The sequence below is a fragment of the Elgaria multicarinata genome, chromosome 5 (assembly GCF_023053635.1).
Source record: "Elgaria multicarinata webbii isolate HBS135686 ecotype San Diego chromosome 5, rElgMul1.1.pri, whole genome shotgun sequence".
Taxonomy (NCBI): Eukaryota; Metazoa; Chordata; class Lepidosauria; order Squamata; family Anguidae; genus Elgaria; species Elgaria multicarinata.
This window is the reverse complement of record NC_086175.1, coordinates 96,262,153-96,280,486: the sequence shown is the minus strand read 5'-3', so window position 1 is coordinate 96,280,486 and position 18,334 is coordinate 96,262,153. Positions and strand designations below refer to the sequence as shown.

The window sequence follows — 18,334 nt, the reverse complement described above, 5'->3', positions numbered from 1 at the left end:
GCAGCATTTGTGGGTAAAAATCAGGTAAGAATGGCACAAAACTCTTCCTGTTATTGCCAGTGCTCCCCTGCAAATGCTCTCTCAGATGTTTCTCTCCCCCAGTTCAAGATTGCTTATAGTTTAAAACAACCAGGAGGTCATTTACAGGGGAACATCAGTGAGTGGGCTAATGTAGTAATCTGTTTATAGGGACATAGCAAGCTGCCTTCTACGGAGTCAAACTTTTGGTCCGTCTGTAGTTGACACTCGCTGGCAGTGGCTCTTCAGAGTTTCAAGCAGGATTCTTTCCTAGCCCACTGAGGCCCGCCTGCCACTGACACTGTCATCTTTTCACCTCTACTCCCAAACATTGAACGGTGTATGATGAGGCATCTTTATCTGCTGTTTTAGAACAAATCTATTAGTAAAAGCGTTATTTAAATTGTTTTTAGCTGTTTACATTGCCTTAATTTTCTTTTCTTTTTTTCTTTTTTAAAGTTTTCTTTTTATAAATTGTGGTAAACTGCCCAGAGTTCTTCAGCTATGGGGCAGTATAGAAATGAAATCATCATCACCCCTAGCTGGAGACACCAGGAATTGAACCTGGGACCTCCAGCCTGACAGGCATGTGTTCTACCACTGAGTTATGGCCCTTCCCTGTAGTGGATATGAGTGATTTTATCCTCAGACCACTTAGCAAATACGTCAGAGTCCCTACAAGGGTTCCTTCCCATCACCTGATGGGCCAAAGAGCATCAGGTCCCAAATCTCTTGAAAAAGCCCTGGCAGGCAACATTACAAAGACACAATGGTGGCAAAAAAGAATGGCTTCTTTGTTGCTATCACTGAGCTCCTTCCAAGTGTTCAGTCAGGCTTGAAGTGAATTTCCTGCCACTTGTGTTCTAGTCCTCTCCGTTCCTGCTTCATTGCTCTCAGCTCTTCAATATATACAAAGGTGCTGACTGGTCTCAGTAGGGAGAGGATAACTGTGAGCAGTCGTGTCAGTGTGGTAATACTGGGGGTGGGGGGAGTTAAATATAGAACAGTGAATCTGTGAATCCTGAGGTACCTTAGAGCCCAAAGCACACATTACTTAAAGATGCCACAAACAGCTACGTGTGGTGTTTTTGTTTTGTTTTCCTTTTTCATTCTAGAATAATCACAGAGGACCTGATCTGGATTAAAATCTCCTTGCCTGTCATTTATATCGCCAAAGAGTGGTCCATTAAAGCAGATGGGGTCTGCAACAAGGCAGAAAGGGCTAAAGCTCTCTTACCCACTGCCCAGAGAGCTTGTGAACCATCCAGAGAGCTTCGGCTATTGGGCAGTATAAAAATGTAATACATAAATAAATAAATAACCCAACATGCAGGAGTCAGCAACCTTTGTGGGACTCTGGGCATGTTTGACAATTTGGGAAATAGCCCTGGACATCACCACAAAATAGGACAAGTAGCCCTATCATACTATATAACTCCTTTGAACCCATCGTTTTCATTGCTAGCAGAAACCTATTTCACTGAAGGCAAACTCTTTTTGTCTCCACACCCTCCTCAGCTTGCCAATGCATTCCCCCATGACTTTTCCTCTCACACTCTGGTGGCCTGGAGTGCTGCACAGAAAAGCGTTGACCTACAGCTGCCCACCATCTTCATTTCCTAAGAATGTTTTTTAGGAGCCATCATGTAGCTCTGAGGTCATGGGGCAACAGCTGCAGGCACTCACTTTGCTTCAAAGCAATCCCAGCTGCCAGCAAGAAAACTTGTTACTGTCTTTTTAAAAATGCAGGATGGATATGGCACCTTGGTGTGGGTGCCAAGAAAAGTCTCCGGTGTCACATTGGAGCTTGCAGGCTCCATGTTCTCCACCCTTGCTCTAGATTAAAAGAAAAATATGGCTGCCTACTTCGTTTAAAGTAACATGTGCCTTGGTCTTTAGTCTAAAAATATGAAAAGCAGCAGAAATTGTGTATTTGCTAATTAAAACTAGAGGATTATAATATATTTTAAAAGATAAGAGGTTTCCCTGTTGGAATGGTGAGTGTACATAGCTTTCAGCACTGAACAGCTATTTGGTAATGTAACAGATTCGTTTTGTGCCAAGCTGAATTCTCTGTGGAAGCAGAACTCCATAATTTCCCTCAGCTTATAGTGTTTGGAGAAAGTCGTGAAGACACTTAAGTGCTAGGAAGAATCTTGAACTTCTTCACTAGAACTCTTCCCTTGTATCAGGCCAGGTACTTGTAGCAGCAGTAAGCATAATAACCCTCATCTTTCTCTCTCAGAGAAGAGGTGGTTTTCATTCTGAATATGGCAGAATACTTATGTTTGGATTATTTAAGAGAGAAACACACAACCTTCTGTATAGTATTTTAAATCTTTTATCTCAGCTACTGGCACCCATGCTTCTTTTACTAGTACAAAGCTACCATTCCCTCAAGACATCTCTGGCAGATTTTTCTATGCAATTATTTTCCTCCCACCCTCTTTTTTTTGTACTATGCCTTCAATTTCCTTACTGAAAAAAATATTGCTGCACTTTGCAAGAAATGAGCAGTCATTTGCGGGCTGCAGTAAAAACTGCCCAGCACACGTAAACGTGCAAAATCTCAGTAATGCAACAGTCTTGTGTGATGATGCTCATTGTACTGGGGCCTAGGATGCCTGGAGATTCTTGGCAGCCATCCCAGACAGCTTTTCTGTTCAGCCTGGGTGTTCTTCATATGTTCCCTTTCTCTTTATGCCTTTCACAGCAGGAGAGAATAATATTGAATCTTTGTGAAAAGAATGATACCATCAAGTGTATGTGTCATTCATAATGGACAGCCTTTAGCCCAGGAACAAAAGTTCCCCTGTCAGTCATACACAATTCATTATACAGCATGACACTCTTCACTGTAGTTCCAGTATGTTTATCACCTCTTTGTTTACCCAATGGGTGGTTTCCCCCCATTTAAAACAAAATTATTTGGCTGATCGGGAAGGCATCCTTTTTTTCTGTTTGCTGACCCTTGAAACTAGTTCAAGTAGTAGAATGGTTTGAACAGATGCCTTTGCATCTTAGGGAATCTCAGAATCCACAGCAAAATCCGAGGACGTTAAGAATAAGCATGGAGGAACAACATGGATTACATTGATATTGAGCAACTAAAATGTCCCACAAGGCAAAGCTGTTCTGCCTGCCTATCTGACTTGCTCACAGCTAAAAGGGTTTTTATTCCACCTTAGTTTAAGATTTATATCTCTTACTTCACAGTTGGGGAGTCCTGAACCTGTGAAGCATTGTAGGAAGTCAGCACTCTTCCAGTTGGCTGAGGTAAGGTACCCTCCTTAAGTCAAAAAATACTTGGTTTTATTATTAACATTTAGCTATTAATGCAGACCAGGAGTGTAGGAGAGCTTTTGTTGTTGTTGTTCACAAAACATGCAAGCACGCCTAGTTTGAAACCCCAACTACAAGCATGTGTCCACTGAAAATGTTCACAAGTTGTCACACATATGCTTGTGTTCTTGTTCCTGATTCCAAGTTCGATTTGCACAAATTTCTTAATATGTGCAAATTACATGGATAGACTAAATCAGCTCCGCTTTCATCTATGGATTAAATTTGCGCAAGTTTTGGCAGATCCATACAAATCAATGGCTGTTCGATTTCTCAAATCTCCCATTCATGCAAAGCAGTAGTGATCAGGCATGAGGGGACTGACGAGACGATGTTCAAAGAATCCTAATGATTTCAAGCATCGCTCATTCAGCCGTCCCAAGACTACTGAAAGTTGGTACCAGAACTGTCTTTAACACCAATAGGTTGGAACGAAGAGTTTGTAGAGATAAGCATGGAGTCACCCCCAAGGTTTATATATTGTAACTTTGTTTTCATACACAAACTAGATTATAGGTGCATTCCAGAGAAAGTTAAATGTGCTTGAGAGATACTTTTAGATATTGTAAGGAAAAGCCAGGTCTCCACATTTTCACAACCAGTGTGGTATAGTGGCTAAGGTGTTGGACTGGGAGTTGGGAGATCCGGGTTCTAGTCCCCACTCGGCCATGGAAACCCACTGGGTGACTTTGGGCCAGTCACAGAATCTCTGCCCAAACTACCTCACAGGGTCATTGTTGTGAGGATAACATGGAGAGGACAAGGAGGAGGATATACGCCGCCTTGGATTCCTTGAAGGAAAAAAGACGGGATATAAATGTAATAAATAAATAAACTTGTCAATCTTGCCTTTTCTGTACTGCTTTGTAGTAAGGGAAGCTACAAAGCAGCCTTCCCCAACCTGCTGCCCTCCAGATATGTTGGATTATAGCCCTCATCACTGGCCAGTTTGCCTGGGAATGATGTGAGTTGTAGTCTAATACATCTGGAGAGCACCAGCTTGGGGAAGGTGCTTGGGGAAGGTACAGAAACAGCAGCTAGGAGCCATTGTCTGACCACAATTTCCAGGCAAGTGTTTCCACACACATGTGAAATGGTACAGAAAATACTTTTTTGACACTTGCTTTTGTAATGTAGTGAACTCCCTTCTCTGCAATGTGTGATGAAGCCCCATGTCCCATAAGTTTCAGCAGGACTTTAATTTTTTTGTATTGTACCTCCCATATTTCCAGAAATCAGACAGGGAAAATAACGCTCAGCTCTTCAGATATGTTATTTTAATAACTCTTATTTTAATGTGGCAGGCCTTCTGAAGTATTTATCTCTGGGTGAAGATTTGATTGCAATATTTGTTCACCTTATACTAAATGAATCTTTGATGAGTTGATTGAGGATAGATGTTTCTTCTCTTCTGGGAAGTGCCCAGGGTACCTAACCTTCCCCCAGGGGCTGCTTCACTCCACAGTTTCCCTCCTTTCCCCCTTTTTCTCTAGCTGGGCAATCCAGATGTATGTCTCCTCTTTCAGCTGGGGGGAAGTGGTATGTTAACTTCCAGAGAAAAATCGACAGGCTGAGGAACAACTATGCAACTGATCACCATTCCCCCCCTGTACATTGTGTACATAGCTACACAAACCCACTTTTCATTGGAAGAGCTGTGTTCAGGGTTCTTAGGCTCGTGTTCGCTGACAAACCCATATTCAAATTTTGCTTGGATGTTTTGGTCTGCCTCCTGAGATTATATGTCGAAGGCACCTGAGCCTTCCACATTTTATAAGCCTTCATAAATGCTATTCAATAGAGCAAAAACTCATTAGGGCTGTTTTACGTGTCACGTGACATGCAAGTGTTCCTATCACCACACATCTAAAAAGGTTCATAAAATCTGGAAGGCTTATATGCCTTCTACATATATAATGTCAGGAGGCATTTAGCGCCACCCACAGGTCGTGCGGTTCTTCCGGGCCTCTCTTAATTTGAGACATAATTTCTGCAGCAGGGAACCTTTCCTACCTGTGTAGGGTCTCTATGTGATTTAGAGCCCTCAGTTATGTCTCAACTTACCGAAATGTCAGAAGGGGCTGCGCAACTGGGGTCAGGTATAAATGAACAGCTCTTTTCTATCCATGTCGACAGTAATGCATGCACAGGGCTATTCTTTGCGGAGATGTGAGTAGACACATGAGGAAGCTGTGGCCAAACCCAGCTTGCCTGCCACATCTGCGTGTATGCTATTATCAAAAGTGTTCGTAGCTTGGGGGTTCTTTTAGACCCATCATTGTCACTTGAGGCTCAGGTGACCTCAGTGGCACGGAGTGCCTTCTACAAACACTGGTTGGTGGCGCAGCTACGCCCCTATCTAGACAGGGATAACCTGGCTTCAGTTGTCCATGCTCTGGTAACTTCCAAGTTCGATTACTGCAATGCACTCTACGTAGGGCTGCCTTTGAAGACGGTTCGGAAGCTGCAGCTCGTGCAAAATGCAGCGGCCAGACTGATTTCGGGAACCAGAAGGTTTGACCATATAACACCTGCTCTGGTCCGCTTGCACTGGCTGCCCGTATGTTTCCGAGCCCAATTCAAAGTGCTGGTTTTGACCTATAAAGCCTTACACGGCTTGGGACCACAATACCTGACGGAACGCCTCTCCCGACGTGAATATACCCGGTCACTACGTTCAACATCTAAGGTCCTCCTCCGGGTGCCTACTCCGAGAGAGGCTCAGAGTGTGGCAACGAGGGATAGGGCCTTTTCGGTGGTGGCCCCCAGACTGTGGAATGATCTCCCTGATGAGGCTCGCCTGGCGCCAACGCTGCTATCTTTCCGGCGCCAGGTTAAGACTTTCCTCTTTGCCCGGGCACATGGCGGCACATCCTAATTACCCACATGTTTAGTTTTTAATTGGTTTTTAATGCTCTATGTGTGTATGTACTGTGTTTTAGAGTTTTAAATTTTGTATTCTTGTTTTTATCTCAATTTTAGAATTTCTGTAAACCGCCCAGAGAGCCCTGGCTATGGGAGCGGTATATAAGTATAATAAATAAATAAATAAATAAAACCCTAACGTTTATTTATACCACTTTTCCACAGTGGACAGAGCAGCTCTCAGGAAACATCAACGTATAAGAATAAACCAGATTTGATTTTTTTTTTTTTTTACAAAAACATGTGGGTAAATTCAAGTAGCATGAACACAATTAAATAAATGTAGGATGAATCCCATATTTGTTATATATTTAATGTACTATGTTTTAATAGTAACACTTGTTCTATATTTAAATGGTCTGCTTAGTGATGCCCTAATTCATTACCCCAGAAACAGAATGCCACATTTGAAAGTATTTCTCTGCTGCTCGCCAGGAGGACACTAGCTAATAGAATATTTCTTTAGCTAATACATACCTGTTTGGGTCCCCAGTACTTGAATTGCTGTTCCAAATATAATTGTGGAATTTGAAATTTCCTTTGAGGATTTATGTTAAACTTGAAGGTACAACTTTATCTGCAGCATTGTGATGTTATCTTCCCCCACCCCTTACTTTCTTTATTTCTACTTTAGATTTCATCAAGTACATCCCATTCAGGTCCTTCTGAATTAACAAAGCAGTGTGGGACATCGGCATTGTTTCAGTTGGCAGAGGTAGTATTAAAATCCTGTGGCTTAATTACTACTGGTACATTTAGGGAAGAGAATCTGAATGATGCTGGTTGCCAAGGCTTGAGAAACAGAGCAGTAGTACAGTCATAATTAGCATTGTTGTTTATAGAACCATAAATTACCGTGCTGGTGCCAAGAATCAAGATTTTCCTTGTCTAACCATTAGGCACACCATCTTTGCATGATCAAGCCAGCAAGTTACTCCAGAATGTAATAGTGCACAGGGCAGTGCACAACCACCGAGGATATAAAATACTTCTGTTAATGTTTTTTTTTAGTGTTTTATAACTTCAATAGTAAAGTTCACAAAATGGTAAATACATGAGTGGGAAAGTTTTGTAATGTAATGGAACCCATGACACTCATGCAATCTCATTCCACACATATCAGCATTGTCCATCTATATAAAAGCCAATTCCCAGAATTCCATCATGCTTTAGAGCAGCCTTCCTCAACCTGGGGCACTCCAGATGTGTTGGACTACAACTCCCAGAATGCCCCAGCCTGCGACATTCTGGGAGATGCAATCCAACACATCTGGAGCGCCCCAGGTTGAGGAAGGCTGCTTTAGAGAGACCCAAGTACTCTGGATGAGGCTATGCTGAACAATAGGCTGTATTCTCAATGGGCGGGATCAATTGCACCCTCATTGGGCCCTTGCAGTATACAAGTCTTTCCACTACACATGCTCCATCCATAGTTGTGAAGCATTTTGCTATTATTTAAATAATGACAAATGAAAGCAGATCGGAGATAAATATTTTAGTTTCTCTGAAAATGTAAACATATCTAAATGTCATTTAAGTTTTATATTGAATTGATGCTAACTGAAAGGGAATAGTATCTTACAAGACTCTCTCAAATGTATATTCTTGTTCACTTGGTTACAAAGGACATGGTAGTATGGTTTTTTTTACAAGTTGCTTTCAAATTTGGAAAATAGCACAATTGGACACAGAAAAATAGCAGCACTTTTAAATTATGTATTTCTTTTCAATGTTGTGATTTCAGATTTTTGTGACAGTTCACCATGAATATGTGAGCTATTTATTTATTTATTGCATTTTTATACCGCCCAATAGCCAAAGCTTTCTGGGTGGTTTACAAAAATTAAAACTATAAAAACCATTCAAAGTGTAAAACAAACAGTATAAAAGCATAGTATAAAATACAATATAAAAACACAGCCAGGATAAAATCAAGCAGCAATGCAGAAATTAATACAAATTTAAAATACAAATTTAAAACAGCAAAGTTAAAATAAAGTTGCTAGATTGTTAAAATGCTGAGAAAGTAAAAAGGTCTTCACCTGGTATCTAAAAGAGCAGTGTAGGAGCCAAGCAAACCTCTTTAGGGGGCTCATTCCACAGCCAGGGTGCCACAGCAGAGAAGGCCCTCCTCCTGGTAGCCGCCTGCCTCACTTCCTTTGGCAGGGGCTCACAGAGGGGGACACCTGGGAATGACCTTAGTGTCTGGGCAGGTACATATGGGAAGAAGCCTTCAGTTAGCCTAGCCCCAAGCCATTTAGGGTTTTGAATGTTAATACCAGCATGTTAATACCTTCAGCCAATTGAAATCAATAGAGTTAAGCACAAAGAATTCTGCATTGGATTTTGGCCTTTATCTACAGTACTACTGTAGTGCCAACCAAGTGCCAGTATTAATATGTCCTTTCTGCATATCTAGAGAAGGATCCAGCAGTGTCTAGCCACTAGTGCTAGTGATGTTAAGCTAGCTTAACCCAATGCTTCTTCAACATAACAAGTACAATGGGTGGAAATGTGTTTTTGTCAATGAATCTCGGCAGCAACTTGAAAAGAAACATGAAAAGGCGCAGTGCAAGTAGTAGGTACATTTAAAGAAAGAGTTACATTTGTGATGTATTTTCAATTTTCCCTAGACCTCATAGACCTTCATCCAGACTAGACTGAAATAAATGCCAATTTTCCTCACTGAAAATATGAGGAGATCAGGTTGGGACAGAATGTAATTCAAGAAAGCTCATACGCCACTGTCCACAACTAATTCACCAGTCCGATCTAGTATGCATTTACTCTGAATTGTGTCCATCTGTGTGTGTGTATATGTATATGTGTGTGTGTGTGTGTGTGTGTGTGTGTATGATATATCTTTCACTCCTTCCTTATTGCTCAAGGCAGGAAGCTTAGGGGTTATTCTATAGGATGTGCTCCCCACAGTTGGTAGTAACAGTGCTGCAAATTCATGGCCTATAGAATGCAGAACTGTCAAAAATTAAGTTGCTTTTTCTAGGTTCTCATAAAAGCCTTTTACAACATTGCCCTTTCTAATATTAAAAAGGAAAATAGAATTAATATTTTACCCTTTTTTCAGATGTGCCTTGCATCAGAGGAGGTAAAAGGGATGGAACATGGGAAAGCAAAACTAGAAGCATCCAGGATTATCAAAGCCTTGGAAGCACCAGAGCAGATAAAAGTGGAAGAAACAGAGAATGTGAAAGTAAAAACTGAAAAATCTCAGAAGGTGAGGGCCCAGGAACACGAAAAGACAAAGGCTGGCAAGTTGGAGATGACAAGATGCAGCCACATTGCAGATTCTGCATTGGACAGCACAACATTAGTTGGATCTGACAGCACAACTGCAAAGGATCTTGCATGTCATTCCCAAGAGCTGACGATGTCTGACATCAGCACCTTAGGATTAAGCAAGCCAGAAAAGCTAAAGAAGAAGAAGAAGAAAAGCAAACTGGACCGGCAAGCACTTGAGAAATGTTCTCCTAAGAAGGCTTGCAAAAAGAGGCAGTCTTCTGAGTCGGACATTGAGAGTGTCATTTACACTATTGAAGCTGTGGCAAAAGGGGACTGGGGGGCAGAGAGACTCATAGAAGTGCCCCGTAAGAAAGTCCGCCCTTCCTCAGTGGTGAAGGGGAACATCGTGGACGCAAAGTCACCAAAGAAAAAAGTGAAGTCAAAAGAGAAAAGAGCACTGAAGGAAAAATGTGTAGAGACCACCAAAGAATCAAAGCCTCCCGATTTTTTTAACGTCACAGACAACAAGGAGCTACCATGTGAGGTACCAGAAAATATCAAATCGGAACCGCTAACCCCAGTGGAGGATGTGATACCGCAAAGTTTGCCAGAGCAAGTCAAAATCGAGGACAGTGACTGCATCAAAAAGGCAGAGACTTGCGGCTCAAGAAAATCTGAGAGAGCTTGCAAGGGTGCTCTGTACAAAACTCTGGTGTCAGAGGGCATGCTTACATCCCTGCGTGCCAATGTTGACCGAGGTTTGTGCCTTTTAATATGTGCCATCTCCAAATCAAAAGGGGGGGGGACATTAGAGAGAGGAAAAGGCCAGCTTTGAAGAGAGAACCTGCAATTAATTGGTCAATCGCTTTTACTATTTAGAACTGATTATAGATTCATTTGATAGGTATATGTACAGCACAACCCTATGCATTTTTACTTGGAAGTAAGCCCCACTATCTTGAGTGGCTTATTCCATAGTGAGTTTGTCTAGGAGCACAGCCTTAATCACATCTCTCAAAAAGATGAAGTGGTATCCACTGGTGTCATTGCACAAATTCAAATACGCTAGTGGTGCTCTGCTGAATCTTTCCATTGTGCAAACATTTGCGCATTACAGTTGTGCAGGCAGTTGCACAAGCAGTTGCGCAAAAAGTGCACAAGCGTAATGCACAACGAGGTTGTGCAAATGTAATGTGAAACTGCTTAAGTAACTGCCCTTGTGCAAATGTAATTTAGTTGCATTCTCTTCTTGCACATAATTCGGAACCTAGTTTCTGCTAGTGCAACATTATTTGTGCTAGTGGAATGACACAGTTGGATATTGCCCATAGTTAGCATGACTCCTTTTTAAAAAATATTCTTCCCCCCACAGCCTGATGATACATCAGCAGGCATTCCTACCATGGGAATATTTTTAAAATGCATTGGCATTGCAACAGCAGCTAAAGTCATCATATAGTACTGATATTAGACAGAGGTAACCTGTTCTATGTTGCATACTAGGGATGTGAAAAACAGTTTACACCTCAAAACTCACCTTGATTCATGGCCGTATCAGGTTCCACGTTGTTGTTTTCACACAAAAAATAATGTGTTTTTGGTGCACATTTTTCCAAATGCATGATCAATTGTGTACATTTTTCAAAAGTATACAATTTTCTCCCATTGATTAAAATATATTTGCATGCATTTTTCAAAAGTATGCACTTTATGCATACTTTCAAATGTTCGTATGCTCAAGTACACTTTTCCTTTTTTCCACAAAACTCATTGCAAGCTCAGAAATGTACAAATTAGGCATAGGATTGCAGTTCTAATAAAACTTAAAGTCTTAAGTGTGTAACGTTGAACATTTACACAATCAAAAACAGATGAGATGGGGAAATCCATTTGTTTCATTCTGATGTTTTCCTTTGCAGACTCTTTGCTTTAATGAAGTGGCATTCTTTTGGGATTTAGCATAATTAATTTAATTGCACTGTTTTTCAAATATATGAGGAGGTGCTTGGGAGTTGTAATACGAAATAATGATTTCATTTACAGGCGTTTGCAAGTCCGAGAATAGCTGCCCACATGCTATAAGACTCCTAATCTACTTGTCTAACTTCCTACCAATCTACTGTCCCAAGCTTTTCTAGCAATCTCCATGCAAAAAGCCAAAACTGTTTTCTCTCTTTCCTCCTAATATCTTTCCTAGGGAAACGAAGCTCAGGAAAAGGTGGCAACTCTGATCATGAAGGCTGCTGGAATGAAGAAAATTGGTCATTTTCCCCAGGTGGGACAAGTGGGAACAAAAAGGTTAAAAAACCTAAGCCAAAGGAAGAAATAGTTTTGGGGTGAGTGACATAGCATGCAAATGCTCGTTTAAGCAAATGTCTTTCAAATTTGACCTATGGTATATAGAAATGTTTCTCATTTTCATACAAATGTCACTTATGTCCCTTTATGAAAAAATAGTCTAAAGAAATGCAGCAGTGAAACCCCCACAGGCTGACCAGATACGCAGAATACAATACATTAAATGATTAATAACAAACCCCACATCTTATGGATTAGTGGATTATGCAGATGATGAGGCCAACGTAAAATTAATTGTAATTGCTGTGGGTCTTGATAGCGGCTCACAACATGGAACTCAGCAAATGCAACAAGAGATTTAGGTAGTGGCATGAGTGGCTGACTGGAGTCCTACTTGACATCTGTATGTGAACAAAAAGTCAAATCTTTTGAAAGATTGGCCAACTTCAGTGAAATCCAGACATTCCAGAATTAGGTCTAATTTCATTCAGTCTGTGTGTGGATAGAAATGTCCTGCTCTAAAGAAACATAAGAGCAGCAAAAGGCTGCATGTACACAGCTACACACTGTGGATAAACATTTACTTACTAATGCACAGAGAGTTGATGAGGAATCCCTATGGAATTATGCAGTGAGTTGCAAATGTGTTACCAGATTGCTGGTATTGCCTTTTCTCTTCCACACATCAAGTCTTTGCACACTTGGTACAGCAGAAGTGCTTCCCCATACAAGATTGCACTTTCTGCATTGGAGCCAATTCATCTCTACCTTTAAGACTATTCTGGGATCAGTTGTTCAAACTATTCACAACTGTGGTGAAAACCAGTAACGTATTACAACTTATATCTGTTGTAAACCGCCCAGAGAGCTTCAACTGTGGGGCGGTATATAAATGTAATAAATAAATAAATACCCATACCTGATCACATAAAATAGAGGCATTCAGTATTCTAGCTTCTTAATGGAGCAGACGTCAAGATTGTCTCCTTTTGTAAGGCTGGAGAGTTTTCATTTCCCAAACTGGAAAGAGCTTTAGCTTGCTGGCGAGCAACCTTCCTATCCCCTTCAGCAGGGATGGCAACACATGGCAGATGGGCCACATGCAGCCCCTGCCGTTCCCCTGCCAAATTCGGGAGCAGCAAGAAAAATCCTCCCGGTCCGGTGGCATCTGGAGCATTACAAGGGTGAAATTTAGCTTGTTTGCAAGCTAAATTTCACCCTTTAGCACTCTGCAGGTGCATCAAAGCTTGCAAACAAGCTAAATTTCACCCTTGTATTGCTACGGAGTGGTTTGCTGTTGAACTGGCAGCAAACTGTCAATTTAAAAAGGGGGCTTCTCATGAACGCCGGCAGAAGCAACTAAAGGGCAGGATAAAAATGCTAAAATAAATAAATAAAATAAACTTTCAGGGGCAGTCTACCTTGTATTGTAACACTTGGTAAGGGGTTTGATTCTGCCTTACTCTGAAATAACGTAATTGCTAGCATTAATTATCATATTTATATTGTTGTACAGCAAGAGAATTTGACTACCTTCTTCCACATGAAGAATTAGTTCCCATTTCTTTTGGTAAAATGTAGACAGTCCTTTTCTCATTTCACAAAACAGGTTTTTTAATGTATTTATTAGCATCCAGATGGCTTGCTCAACAATCTTCTGCAAGAATATTCAAGTGCCTTTATAGTCATATAGGAGTCTGATAAATTAATGATGCATCTTTTGCATATTATTAACGTAATGAAACTTCTTTTAAAAGTTGTGAGCTTGAAAATTTCTTATCCTCTGGATATGATTTCAGATAATTTAAAAACAGATTGGGTTCCACAAGACAATCTTGTTGGAGTCTTCATTACATTGGAAAGCTATTAGATAATGTATCTTCTAAATCAAAACAATACCAAATAAAACTCGTTAGAAATAATGGGTAGTAGTGTTTTATCTAGTTCCTGCCATAATTACATCCTATCCAGGAAGTTAAATACCTCCTTTAAATCCACAAAAGCCACTTACATTTGCTGATGCTTTTGGGCACATTTAATTTGGTGTAGCCGGTCCTAGGCATGGTTACCTGGAAGTAAATCTCATTTAATTCAGTGGGGCTTACACCCAAGTAAATGTCCATAGGGAAGCCCCAGTTGGATTTATTTACAAGTAAACATACATAAGGTTACACTGCACATGATTTAACCCAGCTTTATAAATAACTCTGTCATAGATATGCCACAAAAGGTTGGGGGCAAAGTCCTTAATATGCTCAAATGATTACTGAAGAAAGTGACTCTTGCCCTCCTGCCACGCACACACACACACACACACACACACAAGCAAAAGCTGTCTTGTCTTGAAGCTGCAAGCCCCAGGCAATTACACATGTTGCATAAAAGGTAATTGGGAATCCAGAAAATAAAATAAATAAGGGTAACTGGTACAAATAGGGGAAATAAAAGGGAGTTCACAATGAACTTTAGTTAACTGTTACCAAAATGTAATTGGCAAACCAGTTTGGATAATATCCAAGGAGAGAATGTGGAATTAAACTTTATCTCTAAAGTTAAAAAGGGTTATGTGGGAGATGAAGAGACATCAGACTGTATTATTCAAGGTCAAAGGGAACTTAAAGGTTTTGCTTATCAATTAATTAGTAAGCAAAAAATGTGTTAACTATAAACGTTTAAAAACTTGATATATAGATGTCTAGAAAAGTATATGTGTACATCAAAGTTAATTGTATCTAATTGGAAAGGCATGCGTTTAAGCTTTTGTATGTATGTTTTGATCATGAAGACAACATAGTGAGCTCAGATTTATGAAATAGCTGTTAGTATTGCCTGACAATGAGGCAATATTTCAGAAACTATACAAACATAGCCTGATTTGAAGGAAAAGATAGCTTCTTTATTATCGAAGCTCCTTGTCTGTGATTCTGCCAGAAAACTCTACAGAGAAGTCTTGGTAAGTAAGTGGGCTCAGCAATGCTGTGTTCTCTAACAAGAAATGTTTAGGAAATATAACCAGGGAGAGCAAACCATGGCCTCTAGACATGTCCAGGGGTGTGGGGGACGTAGGATTGATTATTTTCCTGGCTGTGAGGTTGGAGATAGGGTTCCGACCTGGGAGCCAGGAAACCACACTCTCCATCCCACCCCACCCCCTCCTAGCCATTGCGGAGAGGACTATACCGGCTACCTCTCTGGGCTCGGAAAATCTTGCACAGAGATGGGGGAAAGGAGCATTCCCAGGAGTAGGGAGGGAAGGAGGCCGGGGCGGCTGCCTTACACCGTTTCCTATTGCCACCCAAGCCTCCTTCCTTCCCCCTTCAAGGCACGACCACCCATCTAGCAGAAATGCAGGATAGTTGGAGTGCGGAGCCTGCACCAAAGGGAACCCTGTATTTCTGTCTGCATTTACAGTACAAGCCAGCCTTCCCTAATCTGGTGCCTTCTGGATGTGTTGGACTGCAACTCCCATTATTCCCAGCCAGTGTGGCTCGACATAGCCCATATATCCCATTTCCTGAGCCTCAGCTAGGCGCACTGTAACACACTTGTCCATTTCTTGCAATGAAAAGGCCATTGGTGCTTTCATAATGGCATCTAGTGTCCTCATTCTTACCCAGGTGTGCACCCATAAGCTATGCTTGTTCCAAGTATCCTACCAGGGCATAAAATATTTAATTTCCCTTGGAGGCCACCACCCTCAGTGAGTGGACTTTGCACCATAGGGGAAAGAAAGCCTTCATAGCTTACTTTCCCACCCCGCACATGCCGCATACTGTGTCGTTGCCATAATGACCTTCACCGGGCACGGATTGTCATGTTGCTCAAACGCGGCGAGGATGCATGGCAGATGGGTTTACAAACTACCTCACAACTCATGGCTTGTTCTAGGGTTATGGGGTGGGATTTGAAATCCACTCCTGACATGCACCCGCACCAAGTTCAGATGACACAACAAACTGCGCCCAGCGAGGACCATTATGGTCATGATACGGAGCGCGACTGGCATGCACAGGGTGGGAAACTCAGCTGCAGTGGCTTATTTCCTTTCCCCAACAGTGCAAACTTGGACAGTGTGTGCATGTTCCTTCTTCTTTTAATCAATTTACTTTATTCTGTCTTGTTTTTCCACCTTCTGTTTTCTAGCTTAGCAAAGCTGGAAGAAGAATTTGAGAAAAAATTCAACAGCCTCCCTCAATACAGTCCTGTCACGTTTGACCGGAAAAGCGTGTCTGTACCAAGAAAAAAGAAGAAGGTTGGTAGCTCAGCAGATCAGCCAAAATCTAACAAAGGTAAGTGGACCTGAGCAGTGTGCACCCTTTGACCCTGTTCAGATGACACACTAAGCTACAGTGGTTAAGCATTTTGAGCTAAACCTGGTTTAGCGTATCATGTGAATCATTCCTAACCATGGTAGCTACATCACCACTGTTTAAAGACGCTTACTAACTACTTGCTGAAAAAGGGTTAGCGGCCTAAACATGGCTTACAGCACCATTGGTAGCAGCCGATGTGCTGGGTCAGAAGCATTTACAACAGCCTTTCTTAAACTGGTGCCCTCTGGGTGTGTTTGACTATACCTCCCATCACCTTCAGTCAGCTGGCTGGGGATGATGGGGGTTGTAGTCTAAGACATCAGGTGGAGGGGGCTGGTTTATCATCTCACTTCACATAATGCATGCATGTACGAGGGCACATGCAGTAGAGATCTTTTTTTGAGTGTGTCAGAGTTTTCACACCTTCTGTTCATTGCTTTTCCTTTGGCATGTGTGGGGGATGAGGAGAGGCAAGTTATAGCTCCAGAAATCAGGGTGGTTTTATTTAATATATTTTTTAAAATTCACAGCATTAGTTTCCAAAAGCAGCAATCTTTACTTATTTCATTAGTGATATTTTTTAAAGTCATTTTTCCCCTGGAGTGAGGAAGTAGTAAGACCAGCCTTAGGGCCTTTCGGGTGGCCTAGAGTAAGATTTACACATTACATCCTGAGACCTCATTTATAAAATGCAAACACAAATCTTGCATAGATGATAGGAGAAGATAGTAAAGCAGCCTTCCCCACCTTGGGGCCCTCCAGATGTTTCAGCCTAGAACTCATGTAATGCCTGACTATTGACATGCTGGCTGGGGCTTATGGGCATTGTAGTCCAAACATCTTGAAATGATCAGGTTGAGGAAAATAACCATAAAGAGTTGAGGTACATAAAATGTAAATACATTTTTAAAAATACACTGGCTAAAATCCAGCAAAAGTTAGTCAAGATGAAGACTGCTTCCAGATTGAGGGCTCCTAATACTAGCAGTCAAAAGGCAAGGTTCAGCTGTTCCGTCTTTTCCTTCTTAATGCACTTTTTCTGGTATGAATCATGGCAGAAGAAGTGGCGAGAATAAGGAAGGCGACAAATGGAAGACCATGATATCTAGACACAGGCCTTAGCTAGACCTAAGGTTTATCCCGGGATCATCCCGGGGTCATCCCTGTTCATGTAAATGACACGCAGGGGATCCCGGGAGCAGGCAGGGACGACCCCGGGATAAACCTTAGGTCTAGCTAAGGCCACACACACACATATGAAAATGAGGCAGCTTGCCAGTACAATAAAGGAATTGTCTGGAAGCACCCTAAGTCCCACTGGAACTAGAGGTTAATAGCGCTGCCCTAGGTAAAGGCATTGCTTTTCTGCCAATTACTAGAAACAGAATTAAAAAGCTGGTTCAAAAGTAATTCTAAGCCATGTTTTAGCACTACTTGTATTTATTAATTATATTTATATCCCACCAACCCACAGCCTTACAGTTTGCAATCATAAAAAACCCCTAATAATTACAAAGACAATAAATTCAACAATGAAAATATTAAAACATGAGAAATATTAAAGAAACAGTCATAAATTTAATAATTGGAGCAACAGATTAAAGGTACCAGGTTCAGACCTCCCTCTTCTAGCAGGCATCTAAACATATACAGTGATGTCAACAAGCAGGTCTCCTTGAGAGGGGCATTCCAGATATGGGGCCCCCTACAGAGAAGGCTCTTTCCCTAACTAGCTACCCATTTCACCATTGCAGGGGTGACACCCAGAGTAGAACCTCCAAAAATGATCTTAGCAATCAGGCAGGCACATGAGCCTAGAACAAGCTTGCATGAGCTGGAACGAGTGATGCTTTAGGCTTAAAACTATGGTTTTATACTGTTGTTTTATACTTTGAATGTTTTTAATTTTTGTGAACCGCCCAGAGAGCTCCGGCTATTGGGCGGTATAGAAATGTAATAAATAAATAAATAAATAAAATTACACACTCCTGCCTCCCCTCTTTTCCTGCTGCACAGCTGGGAGATGGACTTCATTAGCATTTAGTTTCACTTTCAAAGAACCCTGGCTTGTCACTTCATACAACCTATGGTCATGGTTTGTAATGAACTCTGCTTAGTTAACAAGCCACCTTCAGAACCCATGGCTAGTTTAGTAATGTGCTTATTTCAGTTAGTTCACCTAACGGTAAACCATGGTA

The 18,334-nt window shown here is 41.4% G+C and overlaps 1 protein-coding gene across 5 annotated transcripts in view; it reads left to right on the top strand.

Moving 5' to 3' along the window:
* BBX (BBX high mobility group box domain containing) overlaps nt 1-18,334 on the top strand; it is a 149,787-nt gene that overhangs the window by 118,096 nt on the left and 13,357 nt on the right. For all 5 annotated transcript variants that reach the window (XM_063126853.1, XM_063126852.1, XM_063126851.1 and 2 more), the window contains 5 exons: nt 3,235-3,294; nt 6,920-7,000; nt 9,371-10,283; nt 11,723-11,861; nt 15,967-16,112. In XM_063126853.1, coding sequence (XP_062982923.1) covers nt 3,235-3,294; nt 6,920-7,000; nt 9,371-10,283; nt 11,723-11,861; nt 15,967-16,112 — 1,339 coding nt within the window. The remainder of the gene's footprint in view (nt 1-3,234; nt 3,295-6,919; nt 7,001-9,370; nt 10,284-11,722; nt 11,862-15,966; nt 16,113-18,334) is intronic.